Consider the following 17,652-nt stretch of genomic DNA (forward strand, 5'->3'; position numbering starts at 1 on the left):
TCCGTGAGCCCAAGGTTCCGACGCCGGATAGATATGAGGGGGAGCTGGGAAGATGCCGTTCCTTCCTTATGCAGTGTGGATTAGTGTTCGATCTACAGCCCTACTCTTATGCCACAGACAAGGCTAGGATAGCCTTTGTGATTGCGTTGCTGCGTGGTCGAGCGCTGGAGTGGGCTTCAGCCGTTTGGGAACGACAAGACCCCTGCATGGCTTCATACCAGGGGTTCACGGCCGAGATGAGGAAGCTCTTCGACCATTCCGTCCGAGGGAGGGACGCAGCTAGGCGCCTGTTTTCGCTTCACCAAGGAACTCGCAGCGTGGGCCGACTTCGTGATCGAGTTCAAGACGTTGGCTGTGGAGAGTGGGTGGAACGAGGAGTCTCTGCAAGCGGCCTTTTACCAGGGTCTGTCGGAGCAGCTCAAGGATGAGTTGATCTCCTATCCGGAGCCTAGTGACCTGGACAGCTTGGTAGCCTTGTCTATTCGGGTGGATAATCGAGTCCGAGAGCGAAGGAGGGAGAAGCAATGGGGTCCGTCCAATCGATCAGCTTCTCAGTTCCCAGTCGGGTCGGGTGGTGGACCAGAACATGTCGATCATTCTCCACCACAAAGGATTAGTGGAGAGGTCCTCTCTCCCGATTCTGAACCCATGCAAGTGGGGCGGCACGGGTTAACCAAGGAGGAGCGTCAACATAGACGTAAGACCAACTGCTGCCTCTACTGTGGTAGCTCGGGACATTACATCTCCACTTGTTCCCGGCGGTCGTCAAACTGCCCGGCTCGCTAAAGTTGGGAGGACTTTTAGCGAGCCAGTTTCAACCTCTCAGTACCTCTGTCAGACCCCGTTTCCGGCTACCCTTGTGAACAGGAATCAGAGCTTAGCGATTAACGCTTTATCGATTCAGGTGCCGATGGAAGTTTTCTTGATGCCGAGTTGGTGGAACAGCTGGGGCTTTCCAAGGAGCAATTGCCGGAAGCCATTGAAGCGACCACTCTGAACGGCAGTAGTCTGGCACGTATCACGATGAGGACTGAACCGGTTAAGATGCGGTTGTCGGGGAATCATTCTGAGATGATTTCATTCTTCATTCTGCCGTCTTCCCATGTTCCTCTGGTCCTTGGATACCCCTGGCTGAAGGGAACACAATCCCACGTTCGATTGGGTGACGGGCAAGGTAACGAGTTGGAGCCTTGATTGTCATGCTAACTGTCTCAAGACTGCCTGCCCCCATTCGGTTCCCAGTCAGGTGATTGAGGCTAAACCCCCAGATTTGTCCCTGGTTCCCGAGACATATCACGATTTGGGGGAAGTTTTCAGTAAGCAGAAGGCTCTGTCACTCCCTCCCCACCGACCATATGATTGTGCCATCAACCTGTTCCCTGGAGCTGTCTACCCCAAGGGAAGGTTATACAGTATCTCCCGACCTGAACGTGAGGCTTTGGAGACCTACATCAAGGAGTCCCTAGCTGCTGGTCTCGTTCGTCCCTCGTCATCACCCCCTGGGGGCAGGATTCTTCTTTGTGGGTAAGAAGGATGGCTCTCTTCGACCGTGTATTGATTATCGGGGGTTGAATGACATCACGGTCAAGAACAAGTATCCCCTGCCCTTGATGAGTTCTGCCTTCGACTCCTTACAGGGTGCTACGGTGTTCACCAAGCTAGACCTACGCAATGCGTATCACATGGTCCGGATCAGAGAGGGGACGAGTGGTTGACGGGTTTCAATACACCGATGGGTCACTTGAGTATCAGGTGATGCCGTTTGGACTGACCAATGCTCCAGCGGTATTCCAGAGTATGGTGAACGACGTCCTGAGAGATATGATCGGTCTCTTTGTGTTTGTTTACCTGGATGACATTCTGATCTTCTCGAAGGAACCTTCCGACCACGTCCAGCATGTCCGGCAGGTTCTGCAGCGATTGTTGGAGAATCGCCTGTTCGTGAAGGCCGAGAAGTGCGAGTTTCACGCCCACACGACATCCTTTTCTCGGGTACATCATCTCCAGGGGAGAGATTAGGATGGACCAGGAGAAGGTTAGAGCGGTTCTGGAATGGGCCCAGCCCGGTGTCGAGATTGCAGCTCCAGAGATTTTTGGGGTTTGCGAATTTCTACCGCAGATTCATCCGGGATTACAGCCGGTGGCGCTCCGTTAACTGCCTTGACTTCCAGTATCAGGACCTTCAAGTGGAATCCGGAGGCGGATCGAGCGTTTCTGGATTTGAAGAGGCGATTCACCAACGCACCGATTCTCTCTCAACCGGACACGGCCCGTCAGTTCGTCGTTGAAGTGGACGCGTCTGATGTGGGAGTTGGCGCCATCCTGTCGCAGCGATGCTCCACGGACAGTAAACTCCATCCCTGCGCCTACTACTCTCGCGCCTTTCGCCTGCGGAGAGGAATTACGATGTGGGTAACCGGGAGCTTCTCGCGGTGAAACTTGCCTTGGAGGAGTGGCGCCACTGGTTGGAGGGGGCGGAGCAACCGTTTATTGTCTGGACTGACCACAAGAATCTTGCTTACGTGCAATCGGCTAAACGCCTCAACTCCCCGGCCAGGCCAGGTGGGCGTTGTTTTTCGGACGATTCAAGTTTTCCCTGACGTTTCGACCTGGATCTAAGAACGGCAAGGCGGACGCCTTTGTCCCGGATGTTCTCCAAGACGGAGGAGAGTGGGTCCAAGACCGAGACATTTCTCCCCCGGAACTGCGTCGTGGGAGCAGTTATGTGGAAGATTGAGGAGGAGGTGCTGGCGGCCCTTCGGACTCAGCCCGGTCCCGGTAACGGTCCACCCGGTCGGTTGTTTGTGCCTGAGTCGGTTCGTCCTGCTGTCCTCAAATGGTCCCACGCCAGCAAGATGGCTTGTCACCCTGGCGTGGCTCGGACAATGGCGTTTCTTCGCAGACGTTTTTGGTGGCCTGCCATGGCCGAGGGATACTCGGGGTTTTGTTGCTGCCTGTCCAGTGTGTGCGCAGAATAAGAGTACCAATCGGCCCAGCTCTGGACTACTTCACCCCCCTTCCTATTCCCCGCGACCATGGTCGCATCCGGCCCTGGACTTCGTCACTGGGTTGCCCGCTTCTGAGGGGAACACGGTCGTTCTGACTATCGTGGACAGATTCAGCAAGTTCGCCCACTTTGTGCCAATTGCCAAGCTTCCCTCTGCCTCGAGACGTCCGAGATCCTGGTTAGGGAGGTTTTCAGGGTCCACGGTTTGCCCAGTGATATCGTTTCCGACCGTGGCCCTCAGTTTACCTCTGCTGTCTGGAAGTCCTTCTGTTTGGCCATTGGAGCTACAGTCAGTCTCACATCTGGTTTTCACCCCCAATCCAATGGTCAGGCGGAGAGAGCCAACCAGAAGATGGAATCCACGCTACGCTGTCTGGTCTCTTCCAACCCCACCTCCTGGGTCTCTCAGTTGCCTTGGGTTGAGTATGCCCACAATACTCTCCCCTACATCTGCCACTGGGATGTCTCCCTTCCAGTGCCTGTATGGCTACCAACCTCCCCTGTTCCCTTCTCAGGAGAAGGAGCTCTCAGTGCCTTCTGTTCAGGCCCATATTCGTCGTTGCCACCGGACCTGGCATCGGGCCAGAAAGGCACTCCTTAGAGTTTCGGACCGGTATCAGCTCCAGGCGACCGTCGCCGGATCCCCGCTCCCACCTATACCATCGGAGATAGGGTTTGGTTGGCCACACGGGATCTTCCGCTACGGACTGAGTCTAGGAAGTTGTTACCGAAGTTCATTGGTCCGTTTGTGGTGGAGAAGGTGATCAATCCAGTGGCAGTTCGACTCAAACTACCGAGGACGCTCAGAGTCCATCCCACTTTTCATGTCTCCTGCCTCAAGCCGGTCTTCCTCAGTCCTCTGTTGCCTCCTCCGCCTCCTCCTCCTCCTCCTCGGATGATCGGAGGTGGTCCTGCCTACACGGTGCGTCGCATCATGGATTCCAGACGGCGGGGCCGGGGTTTCCAGTATCTCGTGGACTGGGAGGGGTATGGTCCTGAAGAGAGGAGTTGGATTCCGCGGCGACAGGTCCTAGATGCTGACCTCATCAGTGACTTCTACCGCCTCCATCCTGGCGCTCCGGGGAGTCCGCCCGGTGGCGTTCGGGTCGGAGGGGGGGTACTGTAACGATCCCGGCAGTCTGAGTCGGGTCCTGTCTGGTGACTAGTTTTTCTGTTCGTGATCTCCAGTTTCCCGAGGGTTCGGGAACGCTCCGGGGGAGCTCTCTTGATTTCCGCACCTGCATCCCATCAGCAATCTGCACACCTGGTCCTGATCATCACCCTTCTTAGGTTCTGGCCTAACATCCAGTCCCTGCCGGATCGTTAGCCATGAACAGTAGGTTTACCAGAGTATCAGTTTTAGAGCCTAGCGTTAGTTTTGTTGTTTTTGCACCGTGTTGGTTTGTTACTTACTTACCCCCGTTTTGTTCCATCTGCAGTCACCCGTCCGAACCTTCATCCAACCTCTGCCTGGTGGTCGGCGGCTGCCGACTCCAGGATGGGATCAACCACTGCACCCCCAACAACTAATCAACGCCGCCCGCTCTGTTCCCTGGATTATTCAGCATCACTCTTGAATTTGTAATAAACACTCACCTTCGTTTCTACTTACCTTGTCCTGGTCTGCTTCTGGGTTCTGGCTTAGCAACTCGTGACAAGAACAGTGAGGGTCAGAGGAGGTTTTGTTGAACAGGGGTCAGGAATGTGTTATGTAAAGGCCCTGTGAGGGAAGGAATAGAATGATGGAGAGAGTTAGACAGGACAGGGTCCCGGGAAACAGTGACTCACCTCACAGCTTTACACAAACCGGGGGAGAGGGGCCCAGCCCCTAGGGGAACCTAAGGTAGTCTCTGTGTGTTTTTGTGTGTGTGTGTGTGTGTGTGTGTCTCTGTGTGTGTGTGTGTGTGTGTGTGTGTGTGTGTGTGTGTGTGTGTGTGTGTGTGTGTGTGTGTGTGTGTGTGTGTGTGTGTGTGTGTGTGTGTGTGTGTGTGAGTAAGAGCAGGAGTGTGTGAATGTTTGCTTGTTAAGAGCACTGTGTGCCTGGCCCCTTTCAGACTGCAGCATACTTCAATATGACTAAAGCCTGTAACACGTTACGCTTCAAAGCACACAGAAAGTAAACAATCTGTGTCTACAACAGCTTAGGTTCAATTAAATGTTTTAAGGATGAGGTTTTGTAGCAATCCAAGTGATAATATGTAAATGTTTCACCAATCAATATCACCTTGACCTTTCTCTCCTCTTGACAGTTTTTTCAACTACCTCTCTACTCTGTACTCATTGTGTGTGTTGTGTTGTGTGTGTGTTGTGTGGAGCAGCGAGGGGAAGATGGTTGTTCTGTCTCTAGCAATCGGGCTGGCTGAACAAGATGATTTCGCCAACCTCCCAGATCTACAGGAAGCACCGGCGTGCCAAGAAAACTCAACTCCACCGGACAAATCAAGGTACCAGCCAGCCTACGAACAAAAGAGTGAAAGGAAGAGAAAGGAGAGGGCGAAAGACAAAGAAAGAAAGAAAGAAAGAAAGAAAGAAAGAAAGAAAGAAAGAAAGAAAGAAAGAAAGAAAGAGTTGAGCGATAAAGCCATTGTGAAATGGGATTAGAGAGATTTAAGGAAAATAGTTGGTGTAGACTTCTCAGCAGTGTGTGTGATGTTAGGAGGTTCAGAGAAGATCCTTGTGGTCCAGTTTTGAAGCTGCTGTGTGATCGGCATGATCCACAGTGAGAGGGAGCCTATAACGATCTAATGGGGATGCTGTAATTGGATGTCTGACAGAAGCATCTGATTGGTTGGTTTCAGTGTCTTCCTGCTGTGAGAGTCCTGCGTTAGTACCGTAGTAACATAATTAGATATAGTCACTCTGAGAAGTTAGCAGGAAGTAATGAGCTGTATTACATATTCAATAAGCTTCTGCTCACCATATATTGTCTCTGATCCCAGCCAATCAACCCTTCCCCAATTCCCTCGCCTGATTGAAATAGGAAGCAGGTAATAACACTTGAATGTCCTTTCATCAAGTGTTAACTATGTGTCTACATCCTGTCCATCTTCATTGGTCCTAGCCTTACCGCAACTTATTTGTTTGTGTTTACTTTTGCCATTTTAAGTCAGCTTTGGCTTTGTTTCCTCTGTTTTTCCATCTTTCCTTTTTCATGCTCCCTTGTTCTTTTCATGCTCCCTCTCATCCTGCCTCCCCCTTGTTAGCCTGTTTGGCTTCTCGCCAGCTCAAAGAGGGTTTGATCTGCGTGTCTCCGTTCCTCAGCAGGGAGCATGGTGGGGGCGGACTCATTATTCGGGAGTGTGGTCCCCATGTGTGAAATGCCTGTCTAAAAATATGCTAACCCCTCTTCTGCCACCAACTCCATATGCATTCCCCAACAGCTGACAGACAAACACGCTAACAGCCAACTACCAGCTGGGAAATAGGAACCAGAGCAACTCTTGTAGTGAGGAAACAGCTAGATAGGCTGCCGTGTTATCACCTAAAACGTTCTCAGGACTTGAGTGCTCTGCTTGCCTCCTATCCCTCATGGGTAGTGGACTGTACATAGATACCTATTATTGGGTAGGGAGTCCTACTGTGTCAGGGGTTGTAGTAGTGAGTGCTTTTTCGTGGTAGCGTTCAGTACATTTCTGCCCCAGATGAGCAATAGAACAGCTCTTTCATTTATCAGAGGATAGTTAGTTTCCACTGAATCTCTCTGATGTAGACTATTTTGTACTGCATCTTATGATTTCAATACCATTTTTAATACCTCCTGGAATTTCCACATTTCCTTTGTACTCAGTTCTAAAAGGAACAAAATATGAACGATGGTAGATGAAGTTCTGTGCAGTAGTCAGAATACGTAAGAATTGTGTTCTGAAGGAACACTATTGTGCTGTATTAGCCTGTGGGTTTTTCCTGTCATGGTCATGCTAATCGTATTTCGCAGTCATGCCACGGTTATGACCTGTTCAGCCTTGAAATGTCTACATTGCAGTCACGGTGTGGAGGCACACCTGCATGCTCAACTTCTCCCTCTTCCTGGCCGGACGCCTGTCAAACAGCAGTCTTTAATCAAAGCGATCTGGTGCGAGGCACAGTCGCGTGGACCAACTTGTCTAGTGTCCTTCCACAATGAATAACCACTTTCAACCATCATCTCTGTCCATCTCTCAGTCTCTCTAGTTACCCCTGTGTGGGTCCCAGTGCCCCTGCCTTGACCACCCCTGGTCTTATGATGGAGCACAGCATACTGAAGATGATGGAAAGTGATGATCCCTGTGTGAGGGAGGGAGGGAGGGAGGGAGGGAGGGAGGGAGGGAGGGAGGGAGGGAGAGAGAGAGAGAGAGAGAGAGAGAGAGAGAGAGAGAGAGAGAGAGAGAGAGAGAGAGAGAGAGAGAGAGAGAGAGAGAGAGAACATATGCTGTCAGACAAAGAGAGAAACCTTCGCTCTCAGGTTGCAAGAGAAATATACACTCACTGCCAAAAAGACATAGAAGTATTCACTCAAAGAGAAATGGAACCATTCACAATCTGGATGCCTAGAAACATACAGTTCAAAGAGATGAATACATACACATACAGGCTCAGATGAAAGGGTGGAAACTGACATTGATAGACAAAGCATATACCCTCCGTCCATACACAGACCTTACTGTATATTATAATAGGATGTCCTTGCATAGACAGAGAAAGGGGTCATTGGTAGAGAGGGAAGGTCAGTCATTCTCTCAAATGGAGAATATGTCCTGCTGCATCCATGAGACCTGTGACTTGTTTATCCCTGTAGAACTGAGTACAACAGAATATTATCACTCTCAGGCAGAGAGGGAATCTTTATTCAGATGGATGGAGAACGATATGCCTTGGCTCATTCTCAGGAGACAGGAGTGTGCACTCAGATGCTTAGAAACAGGTAATCAAAGCTTTGTGAGAAGCATAAACTAGAGGCAGCGTAATCTCTGTTTCTTTTTGCGCTGGCAGATCAATTAGAAACTAATCATAGTGTTACAGCACAACTCTAAAGCCAGTGATAACCAAGCTCTATCCACAAGGAGATGAGGGAGGAAAACAATGAAATTATCCTGGAAGTCATTTGTATTCATTAGTAGTCTGGAAAAATTGGTGCTGAGATATTACTCCACAAAGTAGTCTGACTCCAATGTTGTCTGACTCTAAAGCATGATACTACAGCTGCTTCTATTGCGCATTGTACTGTTCTCTGACGATACCATTCTTACAGATATGATATCTGATCCAGAAAGTGTTTGTATTGTAAAAACTCGGTCCATAGAGTAAATACAGTATTCTGTAGGCTATACCTTAAAGCTGGGTATTGAAGCTGTGGTCATCGAGTCATGCACTGGTGGCCGAGGTCCATTGTGTCAGAGGCCTTAAGCCTCACGGCTGACTGGAGTCACTGGACTAACCCTCCCACCAACATACAGTAGCTTTATCATGGCAGCTCGATATCATTACCATCTGAGAAATAAAAGCTGCTGTAGCATGACAGTGCTAGCCCCCAGACACGCAGACACACAGAGAAGACATACATAAGGAGCTCAACGCTCCTGTTACGGATACAGGTATCCTGTGTTTTGTGTGTTCCTACTCTTTCTGCCCTAATCACAGGTGTCCTGTATGTTCCTGATTGGTGGTCGTTGAGGTGTCTGCTGATTGGACCAATCAGTGAACATTCCTGTTAATTGCACCACCTGTTATTCGTTTGTTCAATCACACATCCCATTTTATAAAAACTAGACTTGTGTTTGTTGAGAGAGAGAGACTTTTTGCCATATGTGAGTATGGACACGGTGGTGTCCTGTGTGTTGTGTACTCGCTAGTTGATGATTACCCTGTTTAGTAGCTTTGTGTGTTTTTTGGGAAAAGGGGGGTTTAAGCTAGATGCCCTTGGGCGTACATTACCCGTAGGACGAAATCTGTCTATAAACACCAGTTAGACCTGAGCGGACCACCCACTGTATTTTTGTATGGTAGCAGTAGCCTAGCGGTTCTTTAGGCAGGCTAGATCAGTTTAGGGGGTTTTACACTATTGTTTCATTTCTTGGGTCCTGCTCAGCCCTTTTTCCCAAACCCTTACCGTGTGTTCATAAATAAACACTTTGTGTTTGACGGTAGTTCATGGTAGTTGTGTCTTATTTGTTCTCACTATTCCATGTCACACCTATAATTTACATGAATTTATGTTACGGGTCTCATGTCCATCCACCCTAGATGTTTAGAGCCACGGGGTTCGTAACATAAAGTGGGGGCTCGTCCGGGATCCTATCTATCCCATGCTACTCATGTAAATTAGTCAGTGTCTGGTTCAGTGTTGAGCTTGGCAGCTGTAACTACCTGTTTTTTTTGTGTGTTCAGTAGTCGACGGCTCGTGTTGCTAGTAGGATGGCTACTTTTGAGTTGGAGGCATTTTTGGAAAACCCTACGTGGGGAGATTTTTGAGAATTGTCGGAGAGTGGATCTACAGGCTTTGGCTGACCACTTTTCTGTACCCATACCGAGGGGTATAGTGAAAGCAGAAGTTAGGGAAGTAGTGCTAGCGATATTGTTAAACGAGCGAGTGCTTGAGTTACCGCCGCCTGAGTCTGCTGCTCCTGTAGGGGATGTGGTTGATGTTTCTGTAAGCCCATCAGTGTCTGAGGACGAGACTAAGGCTCCAGCCACATTGCCCGTTATGACCCACTCTCCCCACTGACTGACAGTGATGCCAGGATCGATGTCCGCTCGACGCGGCTCCAAATGGAGGCGGAAGAGCGGGCACAAATCAGGCAAGACAAGCTGGAGATGCGTAAAATGGAGCTAGAGGCAGAACAGGAGACGCGTAAGATAGAACAGGAGACGCGTAAGATGGAACTGGAGACGCGTAGGCTTGATCAAGAACTGGAGACGCGTAGGCTTGATCAAGAACTGGAGACGCCGTAGGCTTGATCAAGAACTGGCGATGCGTAAAATGGAACTAGAGGCAGAAACAGCGAGGTTAGTCTCTGCTAATACTATGCCTGCTAGTGAGCCATCCTCACCAGCTGTGTCATCTGCTACGTTTGATATTAGTAGGCAGATCACCTTGGTACCTGTGTTCAGGGAGTCAGAGGTTGATTCCTATTTTAGTGTTTTTGAACGGATAGCGGTAGCATTGAAATGGCCCGACGAGGTATGGTGCCTATTACTTCAGTGTAAGCTAACAGGTAAAGCCCAAGAGGTTCTGGCAGCGCTACCTCTTGAAGACAGTTTGAATTATGAGGTGGTCAAAGCTACTGTTCTTCGTGCCTATGAGCTTGTTCCTGAGGCATATCGACAGAGATTTAGGTCTCATAAAAAGTCTCCCTACTCAGACTTATGTGGAGTTTGCTAGAGACAAAGGAAATCTGTTTGACAAATGGCACAGTGCTAGTAAGGTAACTGATTTTACCTCTCTACGGGAGTTAATCTTGTTAGAAGAGTTTAAAAAATTGCTTACCGGAACGCATTGTAGTTTATCTGAACGAACAGAAAGTATCCTCACTGTCGGAAGCGTCTGTATTGGCAGACGAGTTTGTGTTGACGCATAAGAGCGTGTTTTCGGCTCGTACGGAGAGCAGGGCTGCGGAGTTGCTAACTTCTAGTCCTAGTCGACCAGCAGTACATCCAGCACGCCCAAAAGATGTGCGTCACTGTTTCTATTGTCATAAGGTGGGACATATAGTTAATGATTGCTTTCTGCTAAAACGCAAACCGGGGATGCCTCAGCACGCCAGGCCGCCAACGGGTGTTGGGCTGATTCGTACGGTTGTAAGGCCGGAATCAAGACAGAAGCCTCATAGTGAATGTGGTTTGAAAGTCCCTGTCCCAGATCACAGTTATGAACCGTTCATTTTTGAGGGGTTTGTTTCTATATCAGATGATGAAGCGTCTCAGCGTCCAGTTAGAATCCTCAGAGATACTGGTGCGGCGCAGTCGTTCATACTAGCTGATGTGTTGCCCTTGTCTAATAATACATATTGTGGTTCCAGTGTGTTAGTACAAGGAATTGAAATGGGTTTCGTCCCAGTGCCATTGCACTTTGTGAACGTACACTCTGAGTTAGTCAGTGGATTGTTCAGAGTTGGCGTACGTCCGATGTTGCCAGTAAAAAGGGGTGACCTTTATAATGGGCAACGATATTGCCCGGAGGAAAGGTAATACCCATATTGGAGGTATTGGATAAAAGTGACCAGTCTCTCTCCGAGGAGCTGGCACAGGGTTATCCAGATGTGTTCCCGCTTGTGCTGTCACACGTGCTCAAGCACGACAAGTGGGTGAAGTGGTAGATTTGTCAGACACGATTCTATTCAGAGAGTGTGACCCAGAGGATAGTTCGAGTGCTACCTCTGGTAAGCTGGTGCAGTCTGACCAACAGCCCAGAGAAAGGAAGAAGGATGTGGAACTTGTTGCTGAAGCAATACAGTTACCAGTTACTCGTGAGCAGCTGATCGCTAACCAACAGGTTGACATTAGCCTGGCTAAATGTTTTTCTAGTGTTGTCTCAAAAGACGAGCTAAAGAAGAAAAACATGGCATACTTCATTGATGGTAATCTCCTCATGCGTAAATGGACATCCCATGTTGACGCTGGCGGAGATTGGAATGCTGTTTACCAAATAGTGATTCCTACAGCCTTTCGACAAAATGTTTTATCCCTCGCTCATGATCACCAGTGGTCCGGACATCTGGGAGTCACCAAGACTTATGATCGTGTTTTGCGACATTTCTTTTGGCCTGGTTTAAAACAAGATGTGGCTCAGTTCTGTCGGACTTGCCACACCTGTCAAGTAGTTGGGAAACCGAACCAGGTTATTTCCCCGCGCCTCTTTGTCCCATACCGGCCATAGGTGAACCATTCGAACATGTGATGGTTGATTGTGTTGGACCATTACCGAAAACAAAATCTGGTAACCAGTTTATGTTGACAATTATGTGTGTGGCCACCAGGTACCCAGAGGCCATTCCTCTGCGAAGGATTACTGCTCCGGTGGTGAGTAAAGCGTTGATCAAATTCTTCTCAACTTTTGGATTACCTAAGGTGATACAAACTGATCAGGGTACGAATTTCCTTTCTAAACTTTTCAAACAAGTGTTAAAATCCTTGTCAGTTACACACCGTGTGTCAAGCGCATATCACCCAGAGTCTCAGGGTGCGCTTGAACGTTGGCATCAGACCCTGAAGTCTATGCTCCGTAAATATTGCTTGGAATCTGAGAAAGATTGGGATGAGGGAGTTCCTCTAGTATTGTTTGCTGTCCGTGAGACAGTACAGGAATCCCTAGGGTTCAGCCCAGCTGAACTGGTGTTTGGACACACCATGAGAGGACCTATGAAAGTCCTTAAGGATCAGTTTTTGTCACAAGAGTTGTGTGGGAAAGAAAATGTGTTGGACTACGTTAGTCGCTTTCGTGAGCGCCTACATGCTGCCTGCGCTCTAGCAAAGGAAGCGCTGTCTTCCTCACAGAAACGGATGAAACGACACTATGACACACAGGCGGTTTCTCGTTCACTGCAGCCAGGTGACCGAGTTCTTGTGTTGTTGCCTGTGCCAGGAGCGTCATTATCAGCACGTTTCTCTGGGCCTTATGTCATTGAAAAGAAACTAACTGAAACTGACTATGTGATACAGACTCCTGATAGAAAACGACAATCTCGTGTGTGCCACGTTAACATGTTGAAGACATACCACAACAGACCCGTCACTCAGGTAGACAGTCCAGAGAAACTGGCCGAGTCGGCTGTCTCTGTTGCTGCTACGGCTGTAGTGGGAGGTCATGTTAATGATGTGGACGGAGATGGTTTGGAGTTGCGCAATACTCAGCAGCAGTGTGCTAGATTGCCCAATTCAGAGATGCTGCTGTCTCTCCCGTCAAGCCTGATTCATTTAACGGACAGACAGTCAGATGATATTGTGAGACTGTTACACAGCTTTCCATGTCTTTTTAATGATGTTCCTACATGTACAAATGTGTTAGAACATGACATTAATGTTGGAAACGCTGCACCTATCAAGCAACATCCTTATCGTGTCAACGTCGCTAAGAGAAAGATAATGAGGGGTGAGGTCGGTTATTTGCTGGAGAATAACCTGGCTATGCCAAGTTCAAGTCCTTGGAGTTCTCCGTGCATTCTGGTTCCTAAACCTGATGGGACATCCAGATTATGTACGGACTATCGGAAAGTCAATGCTGTCACAGTGCCCGACTCGTTCCCGTTACCCAGACTGGATGACTGTATTGATACTGTTGGTGCTGCTACCTATGTAACCAAATTAGATCTTCTAAAAGGTTACTGGCAGGTGCCGTTAACCCCACGTGCCTCCGACATTCTGCCTTTGTGACCCCAGATCACTTCCTACAATATGCTGTCATGGCATTTGGGATGCGGAACGCACCAGCCACTTTCCAACGCCTGGTTAACACAGTATTGGCTGGAGTTCCTAATTGTAGTGCTTACCTTGATGATCTGGTCATTTATTCAACTGAGTGGTCTGATCATGTTAACACTCTAAGGGTAGTGTGTGAACGTCTAGCAACCGCTTCTCTAACCCTGAACTTAGCAAAGTGCGAGTTTGGGAAGGCTACTGTTACTTATCTTGGTAAACAGGTCGGCCATGGTCAGGTGCGCCCTGTAGATGCCAAGGTCTCAGCTATAAACGCATTTCCCGCACCTACCACCAGAAGAGAGCTACGCCGTTTTTTAGGGATGGTTGGCTACTACCGTAGTTTCTGTAAAAATTTCTCTGCGGTAGTTGCTCCATTAACGGATTTGCTCAGTCCGGCGAGAAAATTTGTATGGTCTGAAGATTGTTGTACTGCTTTCAACACTGCTAAAGCACTCTTGTGTAGTACTCCTGTTCTTGCTGCGCCAGATTTTGAGCGGCCGTTTAAACTGGAGGTAGATGCAAGTGCCAGAGGTGCTGGTGCTGTTCTACTGCAGCAAGACCAGAGTGGAGTGGACCATCCTGTCTGTTATTTTTCACGGAAATTTAACAAATGTCAGACAAACTATTCCACCATTGAACAAGAAGCTCTAGCTTTGTTGTTAGCTCTGCAGTACTTTGAAGTTTATGTTGGTTCCAGTGCATTACCAGTGGTAGTGTATACTGACCATAACCCCTTAGTTTTTCTCCACCGGATGTACAACCAGAACCAACGCCTTATGCGTTGGGCACTTGTCGTGCAAAATTATAATTTGGAGATCCGCCACAAAAAAGGGGTTAGATAATGTGTTGGCAGATGCTTTGTCTCGTGTGTAATGATCTAGGTTTTTTTGTTATCCCGATAGGATGATTTGTGAATTTGGGTGTTGTGATAATACGTGTGTCGCAAACCATTTTGGTTTGCTCTTTTAAGGGTGGGAGTGTTACGGATACAGGTATCCTGTGTTTTTGTGTGTTCCTACTCTTTCTGCCCTAATCACAGGTGTCCTGTATGTTCCTGATTGGTGGTCGTTGAGGTGTCTGCTGATTGGACCAATCAGTGAACATTCCTGTTAATTGCACCACCTGTTATTCGTTTGTTCAATCACACATCCCATTTTATAAAAACTAGACTTGTGTTTGTTGAGAGAGAGAGACTTTTTGCCATATGTGAGTATGGACACGGTGGTGTCCTGTGTGTTGTGTACTCGCTAGTTGATGATTACCCTGTTTAGTAGCTTTGTGTGTTTTTTTGGGAAAAGGGGGGTTTAAGCTAGATGCCCTTGGGCGTACATTACCCGTAGGGACGAAATCTGTCTATAAACACCAGTTAGACCTGAGCGGACCACCCACTGTATTTTTGTATGGTAGCAGTAGCCTAGCGGTTCTTTAGGCAGGCTAGATCAGTTTAGGGGGTTTTACACTATTGTTTCATTTCTTGGGTCCTGCTCAGCCCTTTTTCCCAAACCCTTACCGTGTGTTCATAAATAAACACTTTGTGTTTGACGGTAGTTCATGGTAGTTGTGTCTTATTTGTTCTCACTATTCCATGTCACACTTATAATTTACATGAATTTATGTTACGGGTCTCATGTCCATCCACCCTAGATGTTTAGAGCCACGGGGTTCGTAACAGCTCCATACGCTTTGAGCCTGGACCACCAACTCCTAGGAGCTAGAGGTTCTTCATCTGGCCTGTAATCAAACTGAGTCAAGCCTTATAATTACTCTCCTGGCTTGGCAACGGTCTCCATGGCCGCTTCTGGAACTAGCTCAGGGAAACTTGATTGGCTGGGAACAGCAATATAGGTCAGCACAAAAGAGGCATTTTTAAAGAAAAATGTCAGCTCCATCTCTGGAAGTCATTCACCATGCCTTGCTGAGGCGTTTGAGTCGGAACACAAAGTTGATTAAAGGAAAGCGCAGTTATATAATCTGATGAAAAACAGTGAGAAATCTGCTTCGGAAATCCTGTGTGGAAGAAAGCGCTGCATAAATTCACCTTAATCAATATCTAAGTGAGATATGAGGAGGAAATTACATCACTTTACCACCTCTTTACTTTATTAGGTGTTTGTGCAATAAGAGTGAGTTTAAAGATCAGTTGAAGCATCAACCAGCATTCACAGGGGTGCCAACCAATCTGGATGACTCAGACTCAGGTTGGAGAAAAGTATTCAAAAAGCAGTTCGCTGGACAACATATAGTAGATGGCTCCATTAGTTGTATTAAGCTGGTGCGGGGGGAGGTGGCCTGCTGATTTGTCCCTGTTGGATGTTTGCGCTGAGTGGGCTGACACCAGGGCTCAGGGCTCAGGCCTCATCCATCACAGCCTGGGGACGTGTTATTGTGTTGCGCTGCTCTCCTGGGGCATTGTATGATCAGCATGCCCCATATACTGTATGTTTATGGATACACGTTTCCTTCCAAGCCAGGTCCCCCTGTTGAGCCCTCATCTCTCATGTTTTCACACCTCCACCCCCTCTCCCATCATTAGAACCCACCCCTCACTCCCACTCCACCTCACCTCCATCTCCTCCCTCCATCATGCTGCCCTCTACAACACCAACCCCGCCTCCTCTCATCAATTCATCTCTCATTCTTTCTCACTGTCTCTCTCTGCCTCTCATGCAGTCTCCCTTTATCTAATTGATTTATTAACCCTTTACTTACCTCCCCTCCCTTTGTCAGCCCTTTCTTTCCCTCCCTCTAAGTCTCTATCTCTTTATTCATCTAATCGTGCTTCCCCTGGGGGTGTTGACTGGCGCTCTGATGGGATGATGTCAGAGCTCCGGTCCTCTGTCAGGGTGGATGACTGTCTTCCCAGGCAGCCTGGCTGGGTTACATCTGCATCACTGCTGAATATCACAACAAGAGAATGAGATTCTCCCGTGGGCAGCGCACAAACACACACACACACACACACACACACACACACACACACACACACACTCACACACACTCTCACACACACTCTCACACACATATATGGAGATGGAGAAAAAGGAGTAGGGACACATACACACAGGAAAAGAGACACTCAAGAGATTCATGTACACTGTATGTAATCAAAATGCAAAACGTGGCTTGGGCTCAGCCTGTTTGGGGACCTGTATTTGATACTTAAGCAAGTCAATTGTTTTTGCAGTGAAGCACCACTGTTTCTCTCCAATAATACTATGAAGATGCTCATATTATTCATATCTCATGGAGGCTTGCCTGCTATGAATGATATTATCTAGAGAACACAGAAAGATTTTCTGCTCTACCAAACTCATCATCTCCACCTCCATATAACTCCATTAACTCTATCTAACTCCATCTAACTCCATTAACTCTATCTAACTCCATTAACTCTATCTAACTCCATCTAACTCCATTAACTCTATCTAAATCCATTAACTCTATCTAACTCCATTAACTATATCTAACTCCATGAACTCTATCTAACTCCATGAACTCTAACTCCATGAACTCTAACTCCATTAACTCTAACTCCATTAACTCTAACTCCATTGCATTAAAGTAGAGAACACAATGAATTATTTAACATCGGAAAATGTCAGTTTTTCACATACAGTTGAAGTCGGAAGTTTACATACACCTTAGCCAAATACATTTAAACTCAGTTTTTCACAATTCCTGACATTTAATCCTAGTAAGAATTCCCTGTCTTAGATCAGTTAGGATCACCACTATTTTAAGAATGTGAAATGTCAGAATAATAGTAGAGATAATTATTTATTTCAGCTTTTATTTCTTTCATCACATTCCCAGTGGGTCAGAAGTTTACATACACTCAATTAGTATTTGGTAGCATTGCCTTTAAATTGTTTAATTTGGGTCAAACATTTCGGGTAGCCTTCCACAAGCTTCCCACAATAAGTTGGGTGAATGTTGGCCCATTCCTCCTGACAGAGCTGGTGTAACTGAGTCAGATTTGTAGGCCTCCTTGCTCGTGCACACTTTTTCAGTTCTGCCCACAAATGTTCTATAGGATTGAGGTCAGGGCTTTGTGATGGCCACTCCAATACCTTGACTTTGTGCAATAAGTGTCAGCTTTAAGCCATTTTGCCACAACTTTGGAAGTATGCTTGGGGTCATTGTCCATTTGGAAGACCCATTTGCGACCAAGCTTTAACTTCCTGACTGATGTCTTGAGATGTTGCTTCAATATATTCACATAATTTTCCTTCCTCATGATGCCATCTATTTTGTGA

The 17,652-nt window shown here is 47.7% G+C and overlaps 1 protein-coding gene across 1 annotated transcript in view; it reads left to right on the forward strand.

Moving 5' to 3' along the window:
• The window catches only part of syt7b (synaptotagmin VIIb), a 111,742-nt gene that overhangs the window by 79,792 nt on the left and 14,298 nt on the right, over nt 1-17,652 (forward strand). The window contains exon 5 of the mRNA XM_045215276.1: nt 5,326-5,451. Within this exon, the coding sequence (XP_045071211.1) occupies nt 5,326-5,451 (126 nt within the window). The remainder of the gene's footprint in view (nt 1-5,325; nt 5,452-17,652) is intronic.

Source organism: Coregonus clupeaformis, unplaced genomic scaffold (genome assembly GCF_020615455.1).
Source record: "Coregonus clupeaformis isolate EN_2021a unplaced genomic scaffold, ASM2061545v1 scaf0417, whole genome shotgun sequence".
NCBI classification, from domain to species: Eukaryota; Metazoa; Chordata; class Actinopteri; order Salmoniformes; family Salmonidae; genus Coregonus; species Coregonus clupeaformis.